Raw genomic sequence first — 20,452 nt, 5'->3', positions numbered from 1 at the left:
CGAGTTTTTAAACTCGAAACTAAATAAAAGCGCGGAGAGATATTAAAGGAGGTTTAATAATTCAGCGGGAGGGGGTGGTGGGTGGTGGAGGGAAAGAAGCCGAAATAGCGTAGAAGTAAACGCTAGTGAATTATAAACAGGAAGTGACGTCATCGACAGTTACGTCACACGTCAGCAGGTGGGGTGGAGGCGGGGGGGGAGGGGGGCGAAAGTGTTTTTCAAAGTGACTGATGTCGGCTCTCAACCGGTTTGGACTCGTTTTCGTTGCTCATCCAAATTATCTCGAGAGATTATTCCTCCTGTTTCTGTGAGGATAATAAAGCTCCCGTTGCTCAAAGCCATCTGCTTTGTGTTTTGCATGTGGTTCCGTCCCAAACAGCACATCACAACATCACTACGTCTTTCCGACGCTGCTGTAAATCTCGGTAATTTTCGCAGCAGCGATTAAATAATCTACCTCCATAAATATATATATATTTTTTGTGTGTGTGTTAAAATAATTCAGTTCACTGAATTTGGTATCGTCTTTGTTTTTTGTTTTTTTTTTATGTAAGAGGGCTTTGGTAAAACTCTGGTTTCCACACTCCTCCTGTACGGTAGGTGGCGGTAATGCGACTTTCACCGGAAACCGCCGCGAAACGCAAAAGAAGAATGAACGGTTAATGCTTCACTTCCGATTCGAACTGCAGCTCCGCGCACCAGCCATTTGATCGTATCAGCGAGGAAAGAGCTGCCGCTAAAGATGTCGGACGAGGGGAAACTGTTCGTCGGAGGACTGAGCTTCGAAACCAACGAGGAGTCCCTGGCTGCGGCCTTCAGCAAGTACGGAACCATCGAGAAAGTGGACGTGATCAGAGACAAAGAGACGGAGAGGTCTCGCGGTTTCGGCTTCGTGAAATACGAGAACGCCGAAGATGCGAAAGACGCGAAGGACGCCATGGACGGGAAGACCCTCGACGGCCGGGCCATCCGAGTGGACGAGGCAGGGAAAGGCGGACGCCCCAGAGGAGGAGGGTTCGGCTCCGGAGCACGTGGCGGCAGATTTCGCGGGAGCCGCGGACGAGGAGGAGGAGGCGGCGGCTACAACAACGACCGGAGCTACGGCGAGCGGAGCTACGGCGACCGGAGCTACGGCGACCGGAGCTTCGGGGGCGGAGAAAGGAGCTACGGAGGCGGCGGCGGCGGCGGCGGAGGCTACAGGAGCGGCGGAGGCTACAGAGATAACCGCAGCCAGGGGGGATACGGTGACCGCTCCGCATCCTACCGCGATAGCTATGACAGCTACGCTTCAAACGAGTAAACATCTCCCTGATTCAAGACCATCACCCTGGCTGGCTGTGTTTCAAAGATGTGATCCTCCAGAAAAAAATGTCCACGTGTTATTGCTGACCTTTAGTTTTGTAGTTCTGTTGTAGTAGCTCAGCATCTTTAAAGAAAAAAAAAAAGAAAAGAAACCAATCAGACAATGGCTCTCCACATGGCTTTTCATTGAACAGCCACCACCATCGCTGCAGACTCTGTCCAGCTCGTTAAACTGTTTCCTGATTTGACTCCTTGTTTAGGTTTTTGTTTTATATTGAAATATCCGATGGGGCTTGTTTTTGTTTCCTGATTTTATGCCTAAATTCCTTTTACTAATATTAAAAAAAAAAAAAAAAAAAGTTGTTTAATTTCCCAAAAGAGTGAATTCCTTTCAGACTGAATGAACTAAACATCAGAAGTGGCCGGCTGTTCGTGAAGTTGCAAATTGCAGCATATATATATACAGTCTGTCCAAATTATCTTCTGTGCTCTGCTCAACCTCTGCATTTGAAATGTGTTAAATGGACTAATCTTGTTTAAAATGATAGAAAAATTTATTCTTAGCTCCAAAGTAATATCTCAACCAGGAACAGTTTTGTACTTTGTTCTTTGTATGATCAAATTTTTTTTTTTTTTCTTTGTCAGTTTGGCTTCATGGAGCCTATTTAACAGACTGTGGAAAATAAAAAGAATTTAAAAAGATTCTACACTTCCTGTTATACCTCATCGTCTACATGCTCCCACAGAATAAGTAGACCCGGCCCAGAAACTTCTAATAGGTTTGTTATAACTGTTTTAAAAACTGTAAAATGTTGAATGAAGGTGGATTTCCCTACTTTGAGATTGAGATAACATTTGGGTGGATCTGATACCAATAGGGCCAGAATCATACATTTTTAGGCTACTTCAAAATATAATAAGGTGAAAAGTTAGAAAGGTATTTCAATTTTATGCCATTTTACATAATACTCCACTACATTTCAGAGAATTACTGTATTTTGTACTCCCTGAAAGCTGTACTTTGCAGATTAAGATTTAACTGACAAAACACAATCAATAAAGACAGTGTGCACAATAAAGATCCAAAATTAGAAGTTTATTGGTTTGCAAAGGAACTTTTTACTAAAGCATAAGGACAAAAAAAACATTTGGAGCGAACACCACGGTGCCATGCATTTCCTCGTACAGGAAAAAAATTGTATACATATATATTTGAAGAAAACACTTTCATCATTATAAAAGACTCCACTTTTCAATATGCCTTCATATTAACAGCAACAGTGAGCATGTTAGTAATGATAGTAGGTGTGTTCTTACCACGCACAACACTGCTGATTACACTAATAAACAAATGATAACATGATTGTACAAGCACACAACAAAACACCACAAACCTGCATCCCACCTTAACGCACATCTTGTTTCTACGTCACTGGAACACACTGCTGAGTCACTCAGCCACGTGGATTATATTGAAATGCTATTGCAGGAAAATGTAGAGTTACAAATGGTCACCAGTTAATAGAAAGAACACACAAGATAATGTCGCCCCTCTAAAGAAGAGAGTCATGAATCAGAGGAAGTTGTCTCCTTGGTACAACTCACAATTATGCTCTGATAGGGAGGCGACTAGAAAGCTGGAAAGGAAGTGGCGTTCCTCTAATTTAGAAGAATTTCACCCGGCCTGGAAGAATCGTCTAATATATAAGAAAGCTCTTTGTGAGGCCAGAACTTTATATTATTCATCATTAATAGAGGACAACAAGAACAACCCCAGGTTTCTTTTCAGCACTGCAGCAGGCTGACAAAGAGTCACAGCTCTGTTGAGCCCTCTATTCCTTCAGCTCTCAGCAGTAACGACTTCATCAACTTCTTCACCAGTAAAACTACTCACTATTAGGGAGAGAATCGGGCCGACTCTTCCTGCCACCGTCACTGATGTGATGTTAAGCACAACTGTAGGACCAGATTTGTACCTTGAACATTTCTCTCCTGTTGAGCTCTCCGAGCTAACTGCAGTTATTTCTTCATCTGGATCCTCTACCTGTGTCCTGGATCCCATCCCAACTAAACTCCTCAAGGAAGTATTTCCCTTTAACTAGTACTTCCATATTAGATCAGATCAACCTATCTATTGTAACCGGCTATGTACCGCAGGCTTTTAAAGTGGCTGTAATTAAACCTTTACTTAAAAAGCCGACTCTGCATCCAGCTGTTTTCCAACCTGCCGTTTATTTCTAAAATCGCAAATCAACTTTGTGATCATTTACAGAGGAATGGTCTGTTTGAAGATTTTCAGTCAGGCTTCAGAGTTCATCATAGCACAGAAACAGCTCTGGTGAAAGTTACTAATGATCTTCTGATAGCCTCAGACACTGGACTCGTCTCTGTACTTGTTCTCCTGGACCTCAGTGCTGCTTTTGATACGATTGATCAAACGATTTTATTACAGAGATTAGAAGATGTTACGAGGATCAAAGGAACTGCATTAGACTGGTTCAAATCTTACTTATCAGATAGATTTCAGTTTGTCCATGTCAACGATGAGTCTTCCAGACAAAACAAGAGTTAGCTGTGGAGTTCCACAAGGCTCAGTGTTGGGCCCAATACTTTTTACTTTGTACATGCTTCCATTAGGAGATATCATCAAGAAGCACTGCGTCAACTTCCATTGTTATGCATATGACACTCAGCTATATCTTTCTATAAAACCAGATGAAACTAATCAGTTAGTAAAACTTGAAGATTGTCTAAAAGACATAAAGGCCTGGATGAACAAAAACTTCCTGCTTCTAAATTCAGACAAAACAGAAGTTATTGTACTTGGTCCTAAACACCTCAGAAACTCTTTCTGAAATCACTTGGTTACTCCAGATGACGTTGTCTTGGCCTCCAGCAAAACTGAGGAACCTTGGAGTCATCTTTGATGAGGATTTGTCCTTTAGCCACCATATAAAGCAAATCTCCAGAACTGCCTTCTTTCATCTACGTAATATTAATAAAATCAGGAAAATCCTTCCTCAGCGTGATGCAGAAAATATAATTCATGCATTTGTTACTTCCAGGCTGGATTACTATAATTCCTTGTTGTTAGGATGTCCAAATTACTCATTAAAAACCCTGCAGTTGATTCAAAATGCTGCAGCAAGAGTACTGACGGGATTTAGAAAGAGAGATCATATTTCTCCTGTTTTAGCTTCTCTTCATCGGCTTTCTGTTAAATCAAGAGTAGAATTTAAAATTATCTTGCTGACCTATAAAGCTCTACATGACCAGGCTTTATAGTATCTCAGAGATCTAATAGAACCACATCATCCTGACAGATCTTATAGAACCACATCATCCTGACAGATATTTTAGAACCACATCATCCTGACAGATCTTATAGAACCACATCATCTTGACAGATCTTTTAGAACCACATCATCCTGACAGATCTTATAGAACCACATCATCCTGACAGATCTTATAGAACCACATCATCCTGACAGATATTTTAGAACCACATCATCCTGACAGATCTTATAGAACCACATCATCCTGACAGGTCTTATAGAACCACATCATCCTGACAGATCTTATGGAACCACATCATCCTGACAGATCTTATGGAACCACATCATCCTGACAGATCTTATAGAACCACATAATCCTGACAGATCTTATAGAACCACATCATCCTGACAGGTCTTATAGAACCACATCATCCTGACAGATCTTATGGAACCACATCATCCTGACAGATCTTATGGAACCACATCATCCTGACAGGTCTTATAGAACCACATCATCCTGACAGATCTTATGGAACCACATCATCCTGACAGGTCTTATAGAACCACATCATCCTGACAGATCTTATGGAACCACATCATCCTGACAGGTCTTATAGAACCACATCATCCTGACAGATCTTATGGAACCACATCATCCTGACAGGTCTTATAGAACCACATCATCCTGACAGATCTTATGGAACCACATCATCCTGACAGGTCTTATAGAACCACATCATCCTGACAGATCTTATGGAACCACATCATCCTGACAGATCTTATAGAACCACATCATCCTGACAGGTCTTATAGAACCACATCATCCTGACAGATCTTATAGAACCACATCATCCTGACAGGTCTTATAGAACCACATCATCCTGACAGATCTTATGGAACCACATCATCCTGACAGATCTTATAGAACCACATCATCCTGACAGATCTTATAGAACCACATCATCCTGACAGGTCTTATAGAACCACATCATCCTGACAGATCTTATGGAACCACATCATCCTAACAGATCTTATGGAACCACATCATCCTGACAGAGCACTTCGCTCTCAGAACGCTGGCCTGCTTGTGTTTCCCAGAGTTTCCAAACGTAGAATAGGAGGCAGAGCCTTCAGTTTCCAGGCTCCTCTCCTGTGGAACCACCTCCCAGTTTGTGTTCGAGGGGCAGAAACCCTCTCTAGCTTTAAGGTTTGACTCTAAACTTTCCTTTTGGATAAAACTTATAGTTAGGGCTCGCTCAGGTGGCCCTGAACCACCCTGCTGTTATGCTGTTATAGGCTGCTGGGGGACCTCGTTAGGCGCTGAGCTGCTTTCCTCTCACTCTTTAACTCTCTATAACTCATATCTCACCATCACATCTCAGTAACTTCATGCTTTTTCTCTCACATAGTTTTTGCTTATTGTCCGTTGCCTCACCGTTCAGTTCCCTCGATCGCATAGCTTCTGTTATTTCTCTATGCGCCCCGGCCGTGGAGCTGCACGTCTCTGCTCCGTGATTGTCGGCCCCACCAACACTTCATGTTTCGGATCTCCATGCTGTCCTTTTCTCTCTCTGCTCTCCCCTCACCCCCCCAACCGGTGGAGGCAGATGGCCGCCCACCTCTGAGCCTGGTTTCCTTCCCCCTGTTAAGTTTTTTTTTTCTTCCCCTCCTAGCTTATGTGGGAATTGTTGAATTTCTCTGTATCATATTGCACAGTTCTGCTGTAAGGACTTTAACGGTTAAGTGCCATGAAATAACCTGTGTTATACAAATAAAATTGACTTGGGGGAGGGAGGTGGCTTTGGTTATGGAAAAGTCCAGGCTCACTTAGACTATTCCACCACACCCCCCTCACAGTGGTACGTTCCAGTCCTCAGGTGTGAGCCTGCATACCTGTGCAGGGCAGCTCTCCTCTGCTACGTCAAGTTCCTGTCATTAATGTGTTACAGCGTTTGACAGGTTCATATGTGTGTGTCCATTTACACACACACACACACACACACACACTCACAACGCATACACCTCAGTTCTGTTCATGAAAACTTAAGTTGGAATAAAAGTTATTTCAACAGCCATTTGATCTCATCAATCAGGAAAGAGCTGCACTGAAGATGTCGGACGAGGGGAAGCTGTTCGTCGGAGGGCTGAGCTACGACACCAACGAGGAGTCCCTGGCTGCGGCCTTCAGCAAGTACGGAACCATCGAGAAAGTGGACGTGATCAGAGACAAAGAGACGGACCGGTCTCGCGGTTTCGGTTTCGTGAAATTCGAGAACGCCGAAGACGCGAAGGACGCGAAGGACGCGATGGACGGCAGGAACATCGACGGCCGGGCCATCCGCGTGGACGAGGCAGGGAAAGGCGGACGCGGCGGCAGAGGAGGGTTCGGCTCCGGGCCACGTGGCGGCAGATTCAGCGGGAGCCGCGGCGGATACAATAACGACCGGAGCTACGGCGAGCGGAGCTACGGTGACCGGAGCTACGGCGACCGGAGCTACGGTGACCGGAGCTACGGCGACCGGAGCTTCGGAGGTGGAGAAAGGAGCTACGGAGGCGGACGCGGCGGCGGCGGAGGCGGAGGCGGCGGCGGCGGGTACCGGAGCGGCGGAGGCTACAGAGATAACCGGAGCCAGGGGGGATACGGTGACCGCTCCGCATCCTACCGCGATAACTATGACAGCTACGATTCACACGAGTAAACATCTCCCTGATTCAAGACCATCAACCCTGGCTGGCTGTGTTTCAAACATGTGATCCTGCAGAAAAAAAAAAAAAAAAGTCCACGTGTTATTGCTGACCTTTAGTTTTGTAGTTCTGTTGTAGTAGCTCAGCATCTTTAAAGAAAAACAACAATCAGACAATCTCTCCACGTGGCTTTTCATTGAACAGCCACCACCATCGCTGCAGACTCTGTCCAGCAGCTGTTTCCTGATTTGATTCATTGTTTAGGTTGTTTTTTTTTTTTTTTTATATTGAAATATCCGACGGGGCTTGTTTTTGCTTCCTGGTTTTATGCTAAATTCCTTTAACTACTAATAATAAAAGTTGTGTCTAATTTCCCAAAAGAGTGAATTCCTTTCAAACTAGTGAACTAAACAGCCGATTGCAGCATGTATACATACAGTCTGTCCTCTGTTCAACATCTGCATTTTAAATGTGTTTAATGGACTAATCTGGTTTAAAGTGAAGTCAACTTCTTCTTCTCCAAAGTAATATCTCAACCAAGAACAGTTTTGTACTTTGTATTATCAAAAAAAAAAGAAGTCTTTGTCAGGTTGGCTTCATGGAGCCTATTTAACAGACTGAGGAAAGTATAAAGAATAATAAAAAAAAAAAAAAGATTATACACTTCCTGTTACACGTGTCTACATGCTCCCACAGAAAAAGTAGGCCCAGCCCAGAAAACTGAATTTTGGTTTGTTAAAACTGTAAAATGTTGAGTAAATGTGGATTTCCCTACTTTGAGATTGAGATAACATTTGGGGTTATCTGATACCAACAGGGCCAGAATCATCCATTTAAATACGGATATTAATACTTTTTTATTTTCAATAGTACAAAATGTATGCTACTGTGACTTTAATTATGTTTAGGCTACTTCAAAAATAGAGTAAAATGAAAAGTTATTAAGGTATTTCAATTTTCAATGCTACTCTACGTTATACTACATTTCAGAGAAAATTACTTTTTTTTTTTACTCCCTGAAATCTGAAAGTGCAGATTAAGATTTTACAGACAAAAAAAAACAACAACAACATAATAAATAAAGACAGTGTGCTCGATAAAGCTCCAAAAATGAGAAATTTATTGGTTTTGCAAAGGAACTTTTTTTTTTTTTTTTTTTTTTTTACAAACGCATAAGGCGCTAAAAACAAAAAAAAAAAAACATCCCACCTACCGGGAGAGGAAAGCAGGAAGAACCTGTTCTGACCAAGTCGGCAAAAACAAAAGAAATTCTGCTCTATAGCGCTCATTCTTAGAGCGGCGTCGGTTGTTGAAGACAAAACACCCCTCTCACTTAGACTATTCCGGAACACCCCCACGCGGTGGTACGGCCCATCAGGTGTGAGGCGGAATACCTGTAAAGGGCAGCCCTTTCCTGCTACGACAAGTTAGAAGTAGCAGCTCGCGTGTCGCTGCGTCGGACCGGTTCATGTGCGCGTCGATTTGTTCAAACCACCACACACACGAAGCGCGAACACGTCTCGGTTCCGTCCGTAAGAACTGAAGTCGGAACAGAAAGTTCTTTTCACCAGCCGTTTGATTTCAACAGCCGAGGAAGAACCCGCAGTAAAAGATGTCGGACGAGGGGAAGCTGTTCGTCGGAGGGCTGAGCTACGATACCAACGAGGATACGCTGGCTGAGGCCTTCAGCAAATACGGAACCATCGAGAAAGTGGACGTGATCAGAGACAAAGAGACGGATCGGTCTCGCGGTTTCGGCTTCGTGAAATTCGAGAACGCCGAAGACGCGAAGGACGCCATGGACGCCATGGACGGGAAGGACATCGACGGCCGGGCCATCCGCGTGGACGAGGCAGGAAAAGGCGGACGCGGCGGCAGAGGAGGGTTCGGCTCCGGACCACGTGGCGGCAGATTCAGCGGAGGCCGCGGACGAGGCGGCGGCGGCGGCGGCTACAACAGCGACCGGAGCTACGGCGACCGGAGCTACGGGAGCGGAGACAGGAGCTACGGAGGCGGCGGCGGCGGGTACCGGAGCGGCGGCGGCGGCGGAGGAGGCGGCGGCGGCGGGTACCGGAGCGGCGGCGGCTACGGCGACCGCTCTTCCTCTTCGAGCTACCGCGAAGGCTACGACAGCTACGCTTCGCACGAGTAAACGTCTCCCCGACTCCGAGATCATCAACCCTGGCTGGCTGTATTTCAAAAAGATGTGATCCTCCCAAGGAAGAAAAATTACAAAAAAAAAAAAAAAAAAAATGTCCACGTGTTATTGCTGACCTTTAGTTTTGTAGTTCTGTTGCAGTTGCTCAGCATCTTTAAAGAAAAGAAACCAATCAGACAATGGATCTCCACATGGCCTTTCATCGAACAGCCATCGCCATCGCTGCAGACTCTGTCCAGCACGTTAAAGTGTTTCCTGATTTGATTCCGTGTTTATTTTGTTTTTTTTTGTTTTGTTTTATATTGAAATATCCGATGGGGCTTGTTTTTTTTTTTGTTTACTGATTTTATGCTTAATTCCTTTTTACTACTATTAAATAAGTTTGTGTTTAATTTCGCATAAAGAGTGAATTCCTTTCAGACTGGTGAACTAAAAACAGCCGATTGCAGCATACATATATATAGTCTGTCCAAATTATCTGTGCTCTGCTCAACATCTGCATTTGAAATGTTTAATGGACTAATCTTGTTTAAAGTAATCGAAACGTGTAACTTCTTTTCTCCAAAGTAATATCTCGACCAGGAACAGTTTTGTACTTTGTTCTTTGTATGATCAACATATTATTTTTCTTTCTTTTTTTTTTTTGTTTTGTTGTGTCTTTTGTCAGTTTGGCTTCATGGAGCCTATTTAACAGACTGTGGAAAATAAAAAGAATTTAAAAAATATTCTACACTTCCTGTTCTACGTCATCGCCCACATGCTCCCACAGAAAAAGTAGGCCCGGCCCAGAAAACTTCTAGTAGGTTTGTTATAACGGTTTTAAAAACTAAAACGTTGAATAAAGGTGGATTTTCCCTACTTTGAGATCGAGATAACGTTTGTGTGGATCTGATACCAACAGGGCCAGAATCATACATTTAAATACTTATATCAATACCAAATTTACTTACAAATACTTATTTTTAGGCTACTTCAAAATAAAATGAGAAGTTAAGGTATTTCAATTTTATACTACTTTACATTATACTCTACTACATTTCAGAGAATTACTGTATTTTTTTTGTTTTTTACTCCCTACTTTTGAGATTGAGATAACATTAGTGTGGATCTGACACCAATAGGGCCTGAATCATCCATTTAAATACTGATATCAATACTTTTTTCTTTATTTTCAACAGTACCAAATGTATACTACTGTTATACAGGATGTGACTTTCCTTATTTTTAGGTTTAAAATATAATAAAATGAAAAGTTAAGGTATTTTAATTTTATGCTCTACTACATTTCAGAGAGAATTACTGTATTTATTTATTTATTTTTTACTCCCTGAAAGCTGAAAGTGCAGATTTAAGATTTTACAGACAAAACAAATCATCAATAAAGAAGGTGTTCTCGATAAAAGTTCCAAAATGAGAACTTTATTGGTTTTGCAAAGGAACTGTTTTTTTTACAAAAGCCACAAGGACATCGCCGTCATTAATGTGTGTCGCTGCATTCGGACCGGTTCACGTGTGCGTCCGTTTATCCAAACCGCACGACACCTCGGTTCTGTATAAGAAAACTTAAAAAGTCGGAATAAAAGTTCTTGTCACAGGAACCGCTGGACTCGAGAGGGATTCGGGCTGTGACCCCTTCGAGCCGGATCCCCCCCGTCCCGTCCCGTCCCGTCCCGTCTCAACCGCTCGATACGTCAGCATCTACAACGCAGAAAAAGTAGGCCCGGGCGAGAAACGCGTAATCAATAAAAGACAAGTGTGCACGATAAAGTTCCAAGATAAGAAGTTTATTGGTTTGCGAAGGAACTGTTTTTACAAAAGCATAAGGAGAAACAAAAAACAAAACATTTGGAGAGTACACCGCCTTCATCTTAACCCAGGTCCTGTGCACATTCTCAGTAAGACACTCAATTTGGGGGTTTTCATATCTGAATAATTTGGGAACGTGACATCGCGTCGTAAATACAAGCGCTCCTTTTTTCTTTTTTTGCGACAAAGAGAAAGCTGCTGAAAGGCAGCAGGCCCAAAAACAGCCGACGCGATCCCCGTTGAGATGAAAGACGATCAGGATTCTTCAGAACATCCCTGAAAACACGCGCGTGAAAAGGATGGTGAACCTCGTTTCGCAGGTGAAAGAAGAAGCACTTACGGCGGGCGGTTCAGGGGCGAAAATACTCCTCTCAAAACATTTCCTCACACGGGAAAGAAAAACGTGTAATATTTTAAGAAAACACTTTTATCATGATGAAAGACTCCACTTTTCAATATGCCTTCATATTAACAGTGAGCGTGTTTGTAATGATGGCAGGTGTGTTCTTACCGCGCACAACCCTGCTGGTCACGCTGTAGTAAACAGAAATGATAACATGCTCGTACAAGCACACAACACGTCAGCCTACTTCTACTCAGAGGACACTTTATTTACTGGCACGATGAAGCCGCTCTCGCAGCAGCCATTTAGCACTTTTCTTTTCTTTTCTTTTCTTTTTTTTAGAAAGTCGCCTTTCGTCGTGCTTGTCGAAGGTCATGGGAAAACAGCTTTCGAGTTAAATACTTTAGTCCGTATGTTTGCTTTGTGCGTCTCGGATGTGTTCGAATCCAGTAATTTATCATGAAGGTCAGCACTAAACCTGGATTTTCATACACGCCGGGCTAATAACAGCAAACGGGCCAAAAGAAAAAGATGTCGGATAGACGGTGAAGAAGATAATAAAACGGCATGCTCGACTGAAACGGAAACTGGCAAAAAATACCGGTCTGTCCTGTTTCTAAAATCGGCAGGTAGATACAAACTTTCATGCACAACTTAAATGCTTTCGGCTTGTTACTCTTCATATAAAAAAAATGTGAAGCCCCGTGACCACGTTCATAAATATGTACATCCAAAGTCCAACTAGAAGCAGGCGGACCTGGGTCAAATAAACGGATTCTTACATCAGACGCACTCGATTTATTTTTTTAACCGAGCGTACGAAGGGTGCACAGCTGAACAGGTATGAAAGAGTAAAGAGTAAACCACCGGGAGGGGGGGGGGGGGGGGGGGGAACGGTATTTCCACCTGGGTATTTATCATCCGATTACAATCAAAGAGGCGAATATGACATTCAGTTTTTTTCAGTTATATATATATTTTTTTTAAAAGGGCTGTACAAGAATTCAAATAATAGTAATAAGGGCGAGACGATCGTTCCTCAAAAGACCATGGGATCATAAGGAGATCAGGAGCTGGGGGCCTGCTGGATTTTAAGGGTTAGGGTTACGATATCAATATCAGGAAAGAAACACAACAGAAGTTGAGGTTTTCCAAGCACGTGTAACAAAAAAACAAACAAAACAACTGTAATACAAATTAATAGTGAGTTTCGTACGTTGTTAAAGTGCAACAGTACCAAAAACAGCTCAAGCGCCCCGTCAGCTTGTCGCGTACCTGCAAGAGATCCGACTGTGGAGGTAAACACACGCTGCTCACACAAGGCTGGAAAACCCACAACAGTCCTACAAAACAATTTGCTGCAGTAAACGCGGCTCAGAAAGCTGCACGCACACAAACACACCCCTGGTCTGAGCCCTTTAATTCAGGAAGTCTTGAATTGTTCATCTCCCTCCTCCATAATTCCTGCTGCTGTCAACGCTGTCAACTTGGGTGACAGCTGAGGAGCCCCCCACCCCCCCACCCCAAAAAAAACAAAACAACAACAACCACAAACCCGCATCCCACTTTAACACACATCTTGTTTCTACATCACTGGAACACACTGCTGAGTTACTCGTCACGTGGATTATATTAAAATGTTATTATAGGAAACTGTAGAGTTACAAATGGTCACCAGTTAATAGAAAGAACACAAAAACAGTATCCAACAACACAATTACACGTTATTTGTACACATTTGTTCTGTTGTAATACCGGAGTTATGACGCGTCACCGGCTCGCATCCTTTCGAAAAAAAATTTTGGGGGGAGTTATCAGTACCCTCGCAAAAGTAGAAGAGAAAGAAAACCTTCCTTAGCTTGTTGTAATCAAAGTGGAACGCTTGAGCGTACGAACGTCGAACATCCTCACGGTACTCCCGCGCAGCTTCGCGCGACCGTCTACTAACTACCGCGACGGCTGCTCGAGACGAAGATGATCAAAGAAAAGTCGTCAGATCTACTTCAAGTTTGAACCTTTCATCTAAATAGCAGCAGCAGATATCAGTGACAAATTTGTGACAAAGAGTTTATAAGTTGTGAATATTTCATTTGCGGGTTAATAAATAATTTACTAATGTCATAAGGAATTCATAGAAACTACTTTGGAGTTACCAGGTTGTGAAAAAAATAAAAATAAAAATCTCTTCGGATGCTCCGGCTGGAAAATGACACTTCGGTCCAGATGGAGCCGTTTTGTAGACTCTCAGGAGACGGGAGTCCGTTTATGAGCAGCTTATAAAGCTTCATAATTTCAGCTTTAATGCGTTATTATAAAGTGAGACATACAAGAACCTTTATCAATGATTTACTAACCCCAGAATTGAGAGTTTATTAGATGTTTATAACTGTAAAGAACTGCAATATTACGCAACGAAAACAAAAGAGGAGATTTTTCACAATCTGGCAACCGTTGGTCTTTTTAATGTCTTATAACTGCTCTATAAAGCACCAGCAAATAATTTATTTGCCTAATAAACAGTACCCTGAAATCTACGCGGTGACTTTGATGTACTGAGCGCCTTGAGACGTGATACTTGTGACTTTTTACTTTGAAGAGAACTTTGACTGCTCGTGTGCATTTACTGCAAACCGAGCGACGCACAGCCGACTTAACGATGGCTGCGGTGAAGAAGGGTGCGACTGCTTCACAATGAACTGTGACACGAGGAAATGGTTTTGTGCTTCACTATGTCATCTACGCTACTATGGAAACAGGAAGGCTATACATTCAAAAAAAAAAAAAAAAAAAAAAAAGGGGGGAACTGCACTGATCCCTAAAACGAGTGCAAACTACCAACCCACGCAACGCACAATGTGGGACGCTACATCTTGTCATGATATAATCCTCGTTCTGGAGTATTTAGGTCGGCGAGGCTGCAGCGCGTTACCATGACAACTGGAATAATACCAAGGGATGGCGAGGGGAGCGCCGAAGGAGTTGGGAGATACACGAGCACAGAGGAAACGGGGCGTGGCGCTGCACTCTGCTCTGATCAGGAGACTTTTAGAAGTATAAATGCCACAATAATTAGACATTCAGCTGCGAGTTGAGAGGAATCAAATCTGAACACGTCGACAAACCCGAACTAGTTTTGCTTTAAGCCACTTTTATCGGATATAAAATCGTGTATCTGCCCACGTGGGAATTAGTAAAAGTTCAGATTGAATATTCAAACGGTGCTCGGTGGGTGGGGTGGGGTGGGGTGGAGGGTGGGCGGCTGCAGAATTGACTGCATAGTTGTGTTTGAGTGAAAATCAACATGCATTTTCCAGCTTATCCACAAGATTTGAGCTTTTTATATAGTAAAGCAGCATTCAGTGTAAGTGAAAGAATTGATTCAAAAATCACCAAATTTAACATTTAAATTTAAAATGCTTCCACCAATAAAACAGCCGTTTACTTTCTTATTAGCTGCTGAGCTGCTCAACATTTTTCCTGAGTAACTGGTTTCTAGAACATCGGAGTTATTTTTCCTGCACCGGCTAAATTACTCCGCACCTGCCTCCATCTCAGCTCCCCTCAAGGATTCAACATAAAAAAAAAAATAAAATGAACGTGCTATAAATAAGCCGTGAGATCCCTGATCTGGTAAAACTGGGGCTACAAGGACAAAAAAAATAAAAATAAATAATAATACCTGAAAATGGAGCAAACACATTCACCTACAACTCATCATCATCATCATCATTGCATCAGATCCTGGTTAAACAGAAAGAAGAGAAAGAAACGAAGCAGAAAAAGGTCTAACTTGTCACTGCCGACACCTTTTTCCAGTTGCTATGCTGCTGCAGTGTTGCATGATGGGTTATGGATGATGACGCAACAGGCGCACGTGTGCCGCGTGGTCATCTGCGATCAAGTCCTTGCTTCGCACACGACTTGCAGAGCGAAGGAGGTTAGCCGAGCTTGGTGATGTGTAGGTCGCCGTGTATCCGCACGCTGTCGATGGACGGCAACGATTTTACTTTGTGATAAAAGTCAAAGAGCTGGTGTCTGTCCACGAATATCCGGAACCGCTGGTGCTCGCAGTGGATCTCAATCTGTCAGGGAGAAAGAGAACAGAAAGGGGAAAGAAAAGGAGAAGAGAAAATAGCCCGAATGATCAATAATGCAGGTTGTGAAGGAGAAAAACACATTTGCACCTTAAGATCAGTCCATAAAAAAAAAAAAAAAGTATCCAGACCTTATGTCAAGCAAAGCTAACCGGCTTCATTTTAAAACAGAAAAATGTCAAACTATTCCTTGAATATTTTTGGTACACTTTGCATCTTTCTCCTTTTTTAAAAAAAACAAATCCAGAAATTGACAGATGATAACCGATTCTGCTGAAACCAAGTTCACAGTGAACACTTTTTTTGTTTTTGTTTAAACTCTGCAGAAGTTACACAACAGAAAAGGAAAAAAAAACCCAAAAAACTAATCTATTTGTTCATTCGAGTTATTAAACAAAGGCAAACACATGAAAAAGCTTCAAATGGGGTAATTAAAACATTTCTAATTAGTTCCTTCCTGTATCCTGTGATGACAAAAAACATTAAAAAAAATTTTTTTAAAAAGAAGTAATTTCAGCCACAGCTGTTTCCCATAATACGGTCTGATAAATAACCTAAAGGTTTGTTTGCGTAACTTTTTCTTGGCTTGTTTGTATCTGCACGCTGTGAACCTCAACATATCAGATTAAAAAAAAAAACGAAAAACAAAACAAAACGCAGCAGCGTGAGCATCTTTCTGCCTGAAGCCGACCGGCGAGCATCAGACACGAGCCAATCTTGCTCTGAAGCAAACGATAACGTTTTATCAAAGTGCTAACACGGGAGGGAGGGGGGGGGAGAGAAGTTATTAGTCTGCAGTCGATTCGGTATGAAATGCGAGATGGTTCAGTTTGAATTGGAGCGCGTCATCGTGTATTTTTAGCCGAACGCCATACGTGTTAGTCATGTCAACATTCAAACTTATCAGAGCGTAATAGCACATTAAAAAGAGCCATCAACCCCAGGTCTTATGACAATTACTCATCGGGCATATGTCCACCCTCCCTAGCCCCCCGACCCCCCTCCTTCTTATCCAGCGCATAAACAGCTGATGCTGCATGGATATGATGCAGCGCGGAAAAGCATTTCCTGTTTGTCTTTTGAATGAAAGGACATTCGCAGCGTTTCTTGGGAATAATCTTTCACGGAGCCGATAAAGAAATTTGAAAAACAGGAAAAGTCCGCCCCGAAAAGCGAGAGGGCAACTTGTGAGGCAGGAATATGACAACAGTTTGCATGTTTTAGCCCGTTTGCTGTTAATCACACCGATTTCTGTTGTTGTTGATTCATTACATGTGTAAGCCTCTCAATAAACAAAATAACACTTGACGCTTGTGTTCCCCGTGTTTTAACATCTTGTTATGTACCTGCAGCACCACATGTGAAAAACAGTCTTGCGTCACACAACCCCCCCCACCCCCTCCTCACCCCCCTCTCCTCCTCCTCCTCCTCATCATTTCTGACAGAACTTGGCTTCATCACCATCCCTTAATGGTTGCACAAGGTCAGCTGCAAAGGCTTTGGAGAGTTGGAACAAACATCTCTTGACAATCTCTGCAGCCCAAAAATGTTTCAAAAAAAAAAAAAAAATGCAGCGTTCAAAAAGGAGCCTGTAATATTAACGTTGCCGTTAACAGAGCGGCAGGCGGGCAAGCTGACCTACAACAGGCTCGGCCTTTAGGGACAAAACGTTGTAAAGGTATTTTTCTCTGTGGAGCCAAATCGTGGCAATGAACTTGGTGAATAAAATATTATCACAATTGAGAGCCAAAGGAAATAAAAGTCAAGTCGGTAAAAAGAATCGAGTTTCCACACACGAAGCGTCTCGAGCAAGTCGAAGGAGCGGGAAGCCTAAAGAAAAAGGGGAGCATCCGGCGACCTCGTGGTCGGGGGCGGGGGGGGGGGGGGCAGGTACCCTCGATCACTACGAGTGAAGAGATGAGGAAGGTAAAAAAAAAGGCGTCTTTACCCTAAAAGGCTGATCGGGAATGAAGGGGAAGTAGGCGGTGGACGCCTCCTCCTCTGTCCATTTCCCGGAGACGCGGGCGCTGCGCAGAAACTGGCGGTCGGCGAAGCGGGCGGTGAGTTTCAGGGCCACGTCGAGCGGGGGCTCCTCCTTCTCCGAATCGCGGCCGCAGGTCAGGCTGACGTCAAAGCTGAGGGAAGAAGGACGAACGGGGGGGACGGACGAGGGGTCAGGCGGGCGGGCGGGCAGCACGGGCTGGTAAAAGTGGACGTCAGATGTCCAATAGCTAATCTGGGATGAGTCAAATGCATAATTCTGCTGCTGCTGCTGCGTAAGAGCTAACCAAATGAGTGTTAATTATGTATAATCCCTGCTGCTTGGTTTGGTTTGTTCTCTCCATCCTGCAGCTGTGCAGGTCACACACACACACACACACACACACACGCACGCGCGCACACGCACACGCACACCTTTATGTGAAAGATGTGCGGCCATGTCTAAAGCAAATTTTGAGCAGTGAGATGGAATAAAGTGTGTATTTTTCTTTCTGCCTTGCCGCAGCGTCACCCGGGACATTTGCGTGAACTTTGGCATGAATACTCCGCTGCTGGAAGCATCCGCCGAGACAGATGAAGTCATGGTGGAAGGTTTCTTCCAAGTTTTGTCACAGGTTTCCATGTAGGGCGAGGACACACCCAAACACGTCTGCTTCACTGGCTTTTTAAAAAAACAAAAATTATACATATATATTGTGTGCCCCCCCCCCCTTTTTTTTTGGTTTTTTGTTGTTGCTCCCTGCTGGAGAGGGAACGCCCGGTCTCTGCACAGTTAAAAGGAGCCACCGTCCCCTCTGGCTGCCCAGGCATTACTCAGTGTGTCCCTAGAGAGGGTGAGCAAGTCTGACTGGCCCAAGAACAAAACAAAAAAACCCATCTTAAAAAAAACCCCAACAACACATAACATGCATGCATATGGATGGACTTAAGTGATAAGCTCCAGATAAGGAGTGCGTGTGAATGCGTTGTGGAGGTGATGTCCTACCCGTCTGGCTCCAGGTCAATAATGCCCATCACTATTATCTTCTTCCCTGGCCGCATGCCGCCCCGGATGCGCCCGCTGAACGGCACCGTCTACCCAGAGCACAGTGAGTGTATTAGGGAGCGAGCATCAAACACGGATGACTTGAAAGGGGGGTTGGGAGGGGGGTTGATCGTTGAGATGGTTTCCTACCAGGAGACGTGATGCATCCTCCTTGTCAGGTGAGATGAGGCCGGGGTCTCCCGGCGAGTCATTCAGATGGTCATCTTCCACATTCTTCAGCACCAGTGACAAAAGACACAGGAAGCAAACTGTAATTGTTACGTCTCTGTCAGGTGGGATCAAAACAAAACAAAAACAAACAACAACAACAACCGGCCCGGCTGAGGGTTAAACAACACAGCATGAGGCTGCCGGCCTACTGCACAATAAGCACACACACACACACACACACACAAAGTGTGGCCTCGTATGAGGTGGCAGCAGACCTGTCATGTTGTTGATCCGGGATCCTGCCATTAAATTAGCCTCATAAAAGCGTCCGAACCGTCCGGATCTCGCACCGCGTCGTGAACGGACTCGTTCGGAGCACCTGGCTGAGCGGCCGAAGGTGAGCGCACACCGCCGACCACGTTTCAGCACCACAGGTATTGGACCCCCCCCCCCCCCCCTCTCACACACACACACACACCATTTCCCCTCTCCGAGCCACAGATGAAAGAAGGAGTCCGCCCCGCGCGGGCGCAAACCCCGCATCCACCGGATAATCCGCATCACAAAAACCCACAAGTCCGCCACGCGCAGAAAATAACCACCGGCGCGTAAAGCCCCCCTCCCCCCCCCGGCTCCCAGCGGGGCTCCAAATACTCACTAGTCCGTCCTTTTCCGCTGCCTGCACCGCCATCTTGAGCAGAAGAGCATAGGATGCTTTGCTGTCGGGAGCAGAGGCAGCCCTGTCGGGGGAGTGAGTGAGTGTGTGTGTGTGTGTGTGTGCGTGCGCCAAGCGTCGTGGCACTGACTCAGGGAAGGATATTCCTGTTCCTGCTCCAGCCCTGGCTGCTGCTGCTGCTGTCCCCCCCACCACCTCCACCAGCTCCACCAGCTCCCCTGGCCTGGCGCAGAGTCACTCAGCAGGACATCCCTCTGCTCCACTGGCTCTCTGAAATGGGTGGATATCTGCTGACGTATGCTTTATAATAATTACAGTCTGGAAGCTTAATCTCCGTCTGTTGGAGAAGGCTAATCAGAAAGATTTTCCACAACCCTTCACCCAATTAGGCGACACACGCCCTGTGAACCGTTTTCTTTATTTAAAAAATACATTATTTTCTAAGATTTGGAGTCAACAATACAGGAAACGACTTTTGATTGAATAACTGGTTAGTTTTGTTGGGGGGGTGTTGACGCAGCCTTTTTTTTTTGGAGGGGGGGTTTGATCAGCTTGAATGTGACGCAGGAGTGGCACTGGCCTAATTGGCCGAAGTGTGCAAATTCAATACTTTTGAACGATTAAATCACACTGCAGGCGACAGTGGGCTAAAAATAGCAACACGTAGACCAGTTTTCTGCTCACTTGTGAGCCTGGAACAATGATTGCTTTTCACTGAATGAAGTGGATGATCACTCTGGCTCTCTTTCATTGATTTTTACACCCCCTCCCCCCCCCGTCCTGGCTCTTTATTGCAGTGCACGCATTGCATGCATGCATCCCCCCCCCCCTCTGATTGTCTGTTTCAGGCTGGCTCTTGTGTAGTTTAATCGGTCTACTCTGCCCCTTTGTGGATATTTAGAGTCATTACAAGCTCC

The 20,452-nt window shown here is 44.3% G+C and overlaps 4 protein-coding genes across 5 annotated transcripts; 3 read left to right on the top strand and 1 right to left on the bottom strand.

The window, feature by feature from the left end:
• The first annotated feature begins 640 nt into the window (after positions 1-640).
• LOC138634396 (cold-inducible RNA-binding protein B-like) lies at positions 641-2,004 on the top strand. The gene has a single exon (XM_069721297.1). The coding sequence runs from the start codon at positions 743-745 to the stop codon at positions 1,298-1,300; it is 558 nt and encodes a 185-aa protein (XP_069577398.1). The 5' UTR covers positions 641-742; the 3' UTR covers positions 1,301-2,004.
• A 4,475-nt stretch (positions 2,005-6,479) lies between these two features.
• On the top strand, positions 6,480-7,642 carry LOC138634408 (cold-inducible RNA-binding protein B-like). Its single transcript, XM_069721315.1, has one exon. It carries the CDS (start codon positions 6,689-6,691, stop codon positions 7,274-7,276), a length of 588 nt encoding a protein of 195 aa, XP_069577416.1. The 5' UTR covers positions 6,480-6,688; the 3' UTR covers positions 7,277-7,642.
• Positions 7,643-8,657: 1,015 nt separating this feature from the next.
• Positions 8,658-10,145, top strand: LOC138634402 (cold-inducible RNA-binding protein A-like). Of its 2 annotated transcripts, XM_069721310.1 has the most exons (2): positions 8,658-9,280; positions 9,317-10,145. In XM_069721310.1, the coding sequence occupies exons 1-2, from the start codon at positions 8,875-8,877 to the stop codon at positions 9,412-9,414; spliced, it is 504 nt and encodes a 167-aa protein (XP_069577411.1). In that variant the 5' UTR covers positions 8,658-8,874; the 3' UTR covers positions 9,415-10,145. The 2 variants fall into 2 exon arrangements, with proteins under 2 accessions (XP_069577411.1, XP_069577410.1); XM_069721309.1 differs by having other exon boundaries at positions 8,658-10,145.
• Positions 10,146-13,503: 3,358 nt separating this feature from the next.
• LOC138634407 (galectin-related protein-like) lies at positions 13,504-19,695 on the bottom strand. Its single transcript, XM_069721314.1, has 5 exons — positions 19,518-19,695; positions 18,839-18,922; positions 18,650-18,738; positions 17,612-17,798; positions 13,504-15,651 (listed from the first exon to the last, which is right to left on the bottom strand). Exons 1-5 carry the CDS (start codon positions 19,548-19,550, stop codon positions 15,508-15,510), a joined length of 537 nt encoding a protein of 178 aa, XP_069577415.1. The 5' UTR covers positions 19,551-19,695; the 3' UTR covers positions 13,504-15,507.
• Positions 19,696-20,452: the final 757 nt, after the last annotated feature.

Source organism: Brachyistius frenatus, unplaced genomic scaffold (genome assembly GCF_029030835.1).
Source record: "Brachyistius frenatus isolate BFR_SWC_R1_liver_20210118 unplaced genomic scaffold, ASM2903083v1 Contig_260, whole genome shotgun sequence".
In the NCBI taxonomy this organism is placed as follows: domain Eukaryota; kingdom Metazoa; phylum Chordata; class Actinopteri; family Embiotocidae; genus Brachyistius; species Brachyistius frenatus.
The sequence above is the reverse complement of the archived record's forward strand: the minus strand, read 5'-3'. Positions and strand labels throughout refer to the sequence as shown.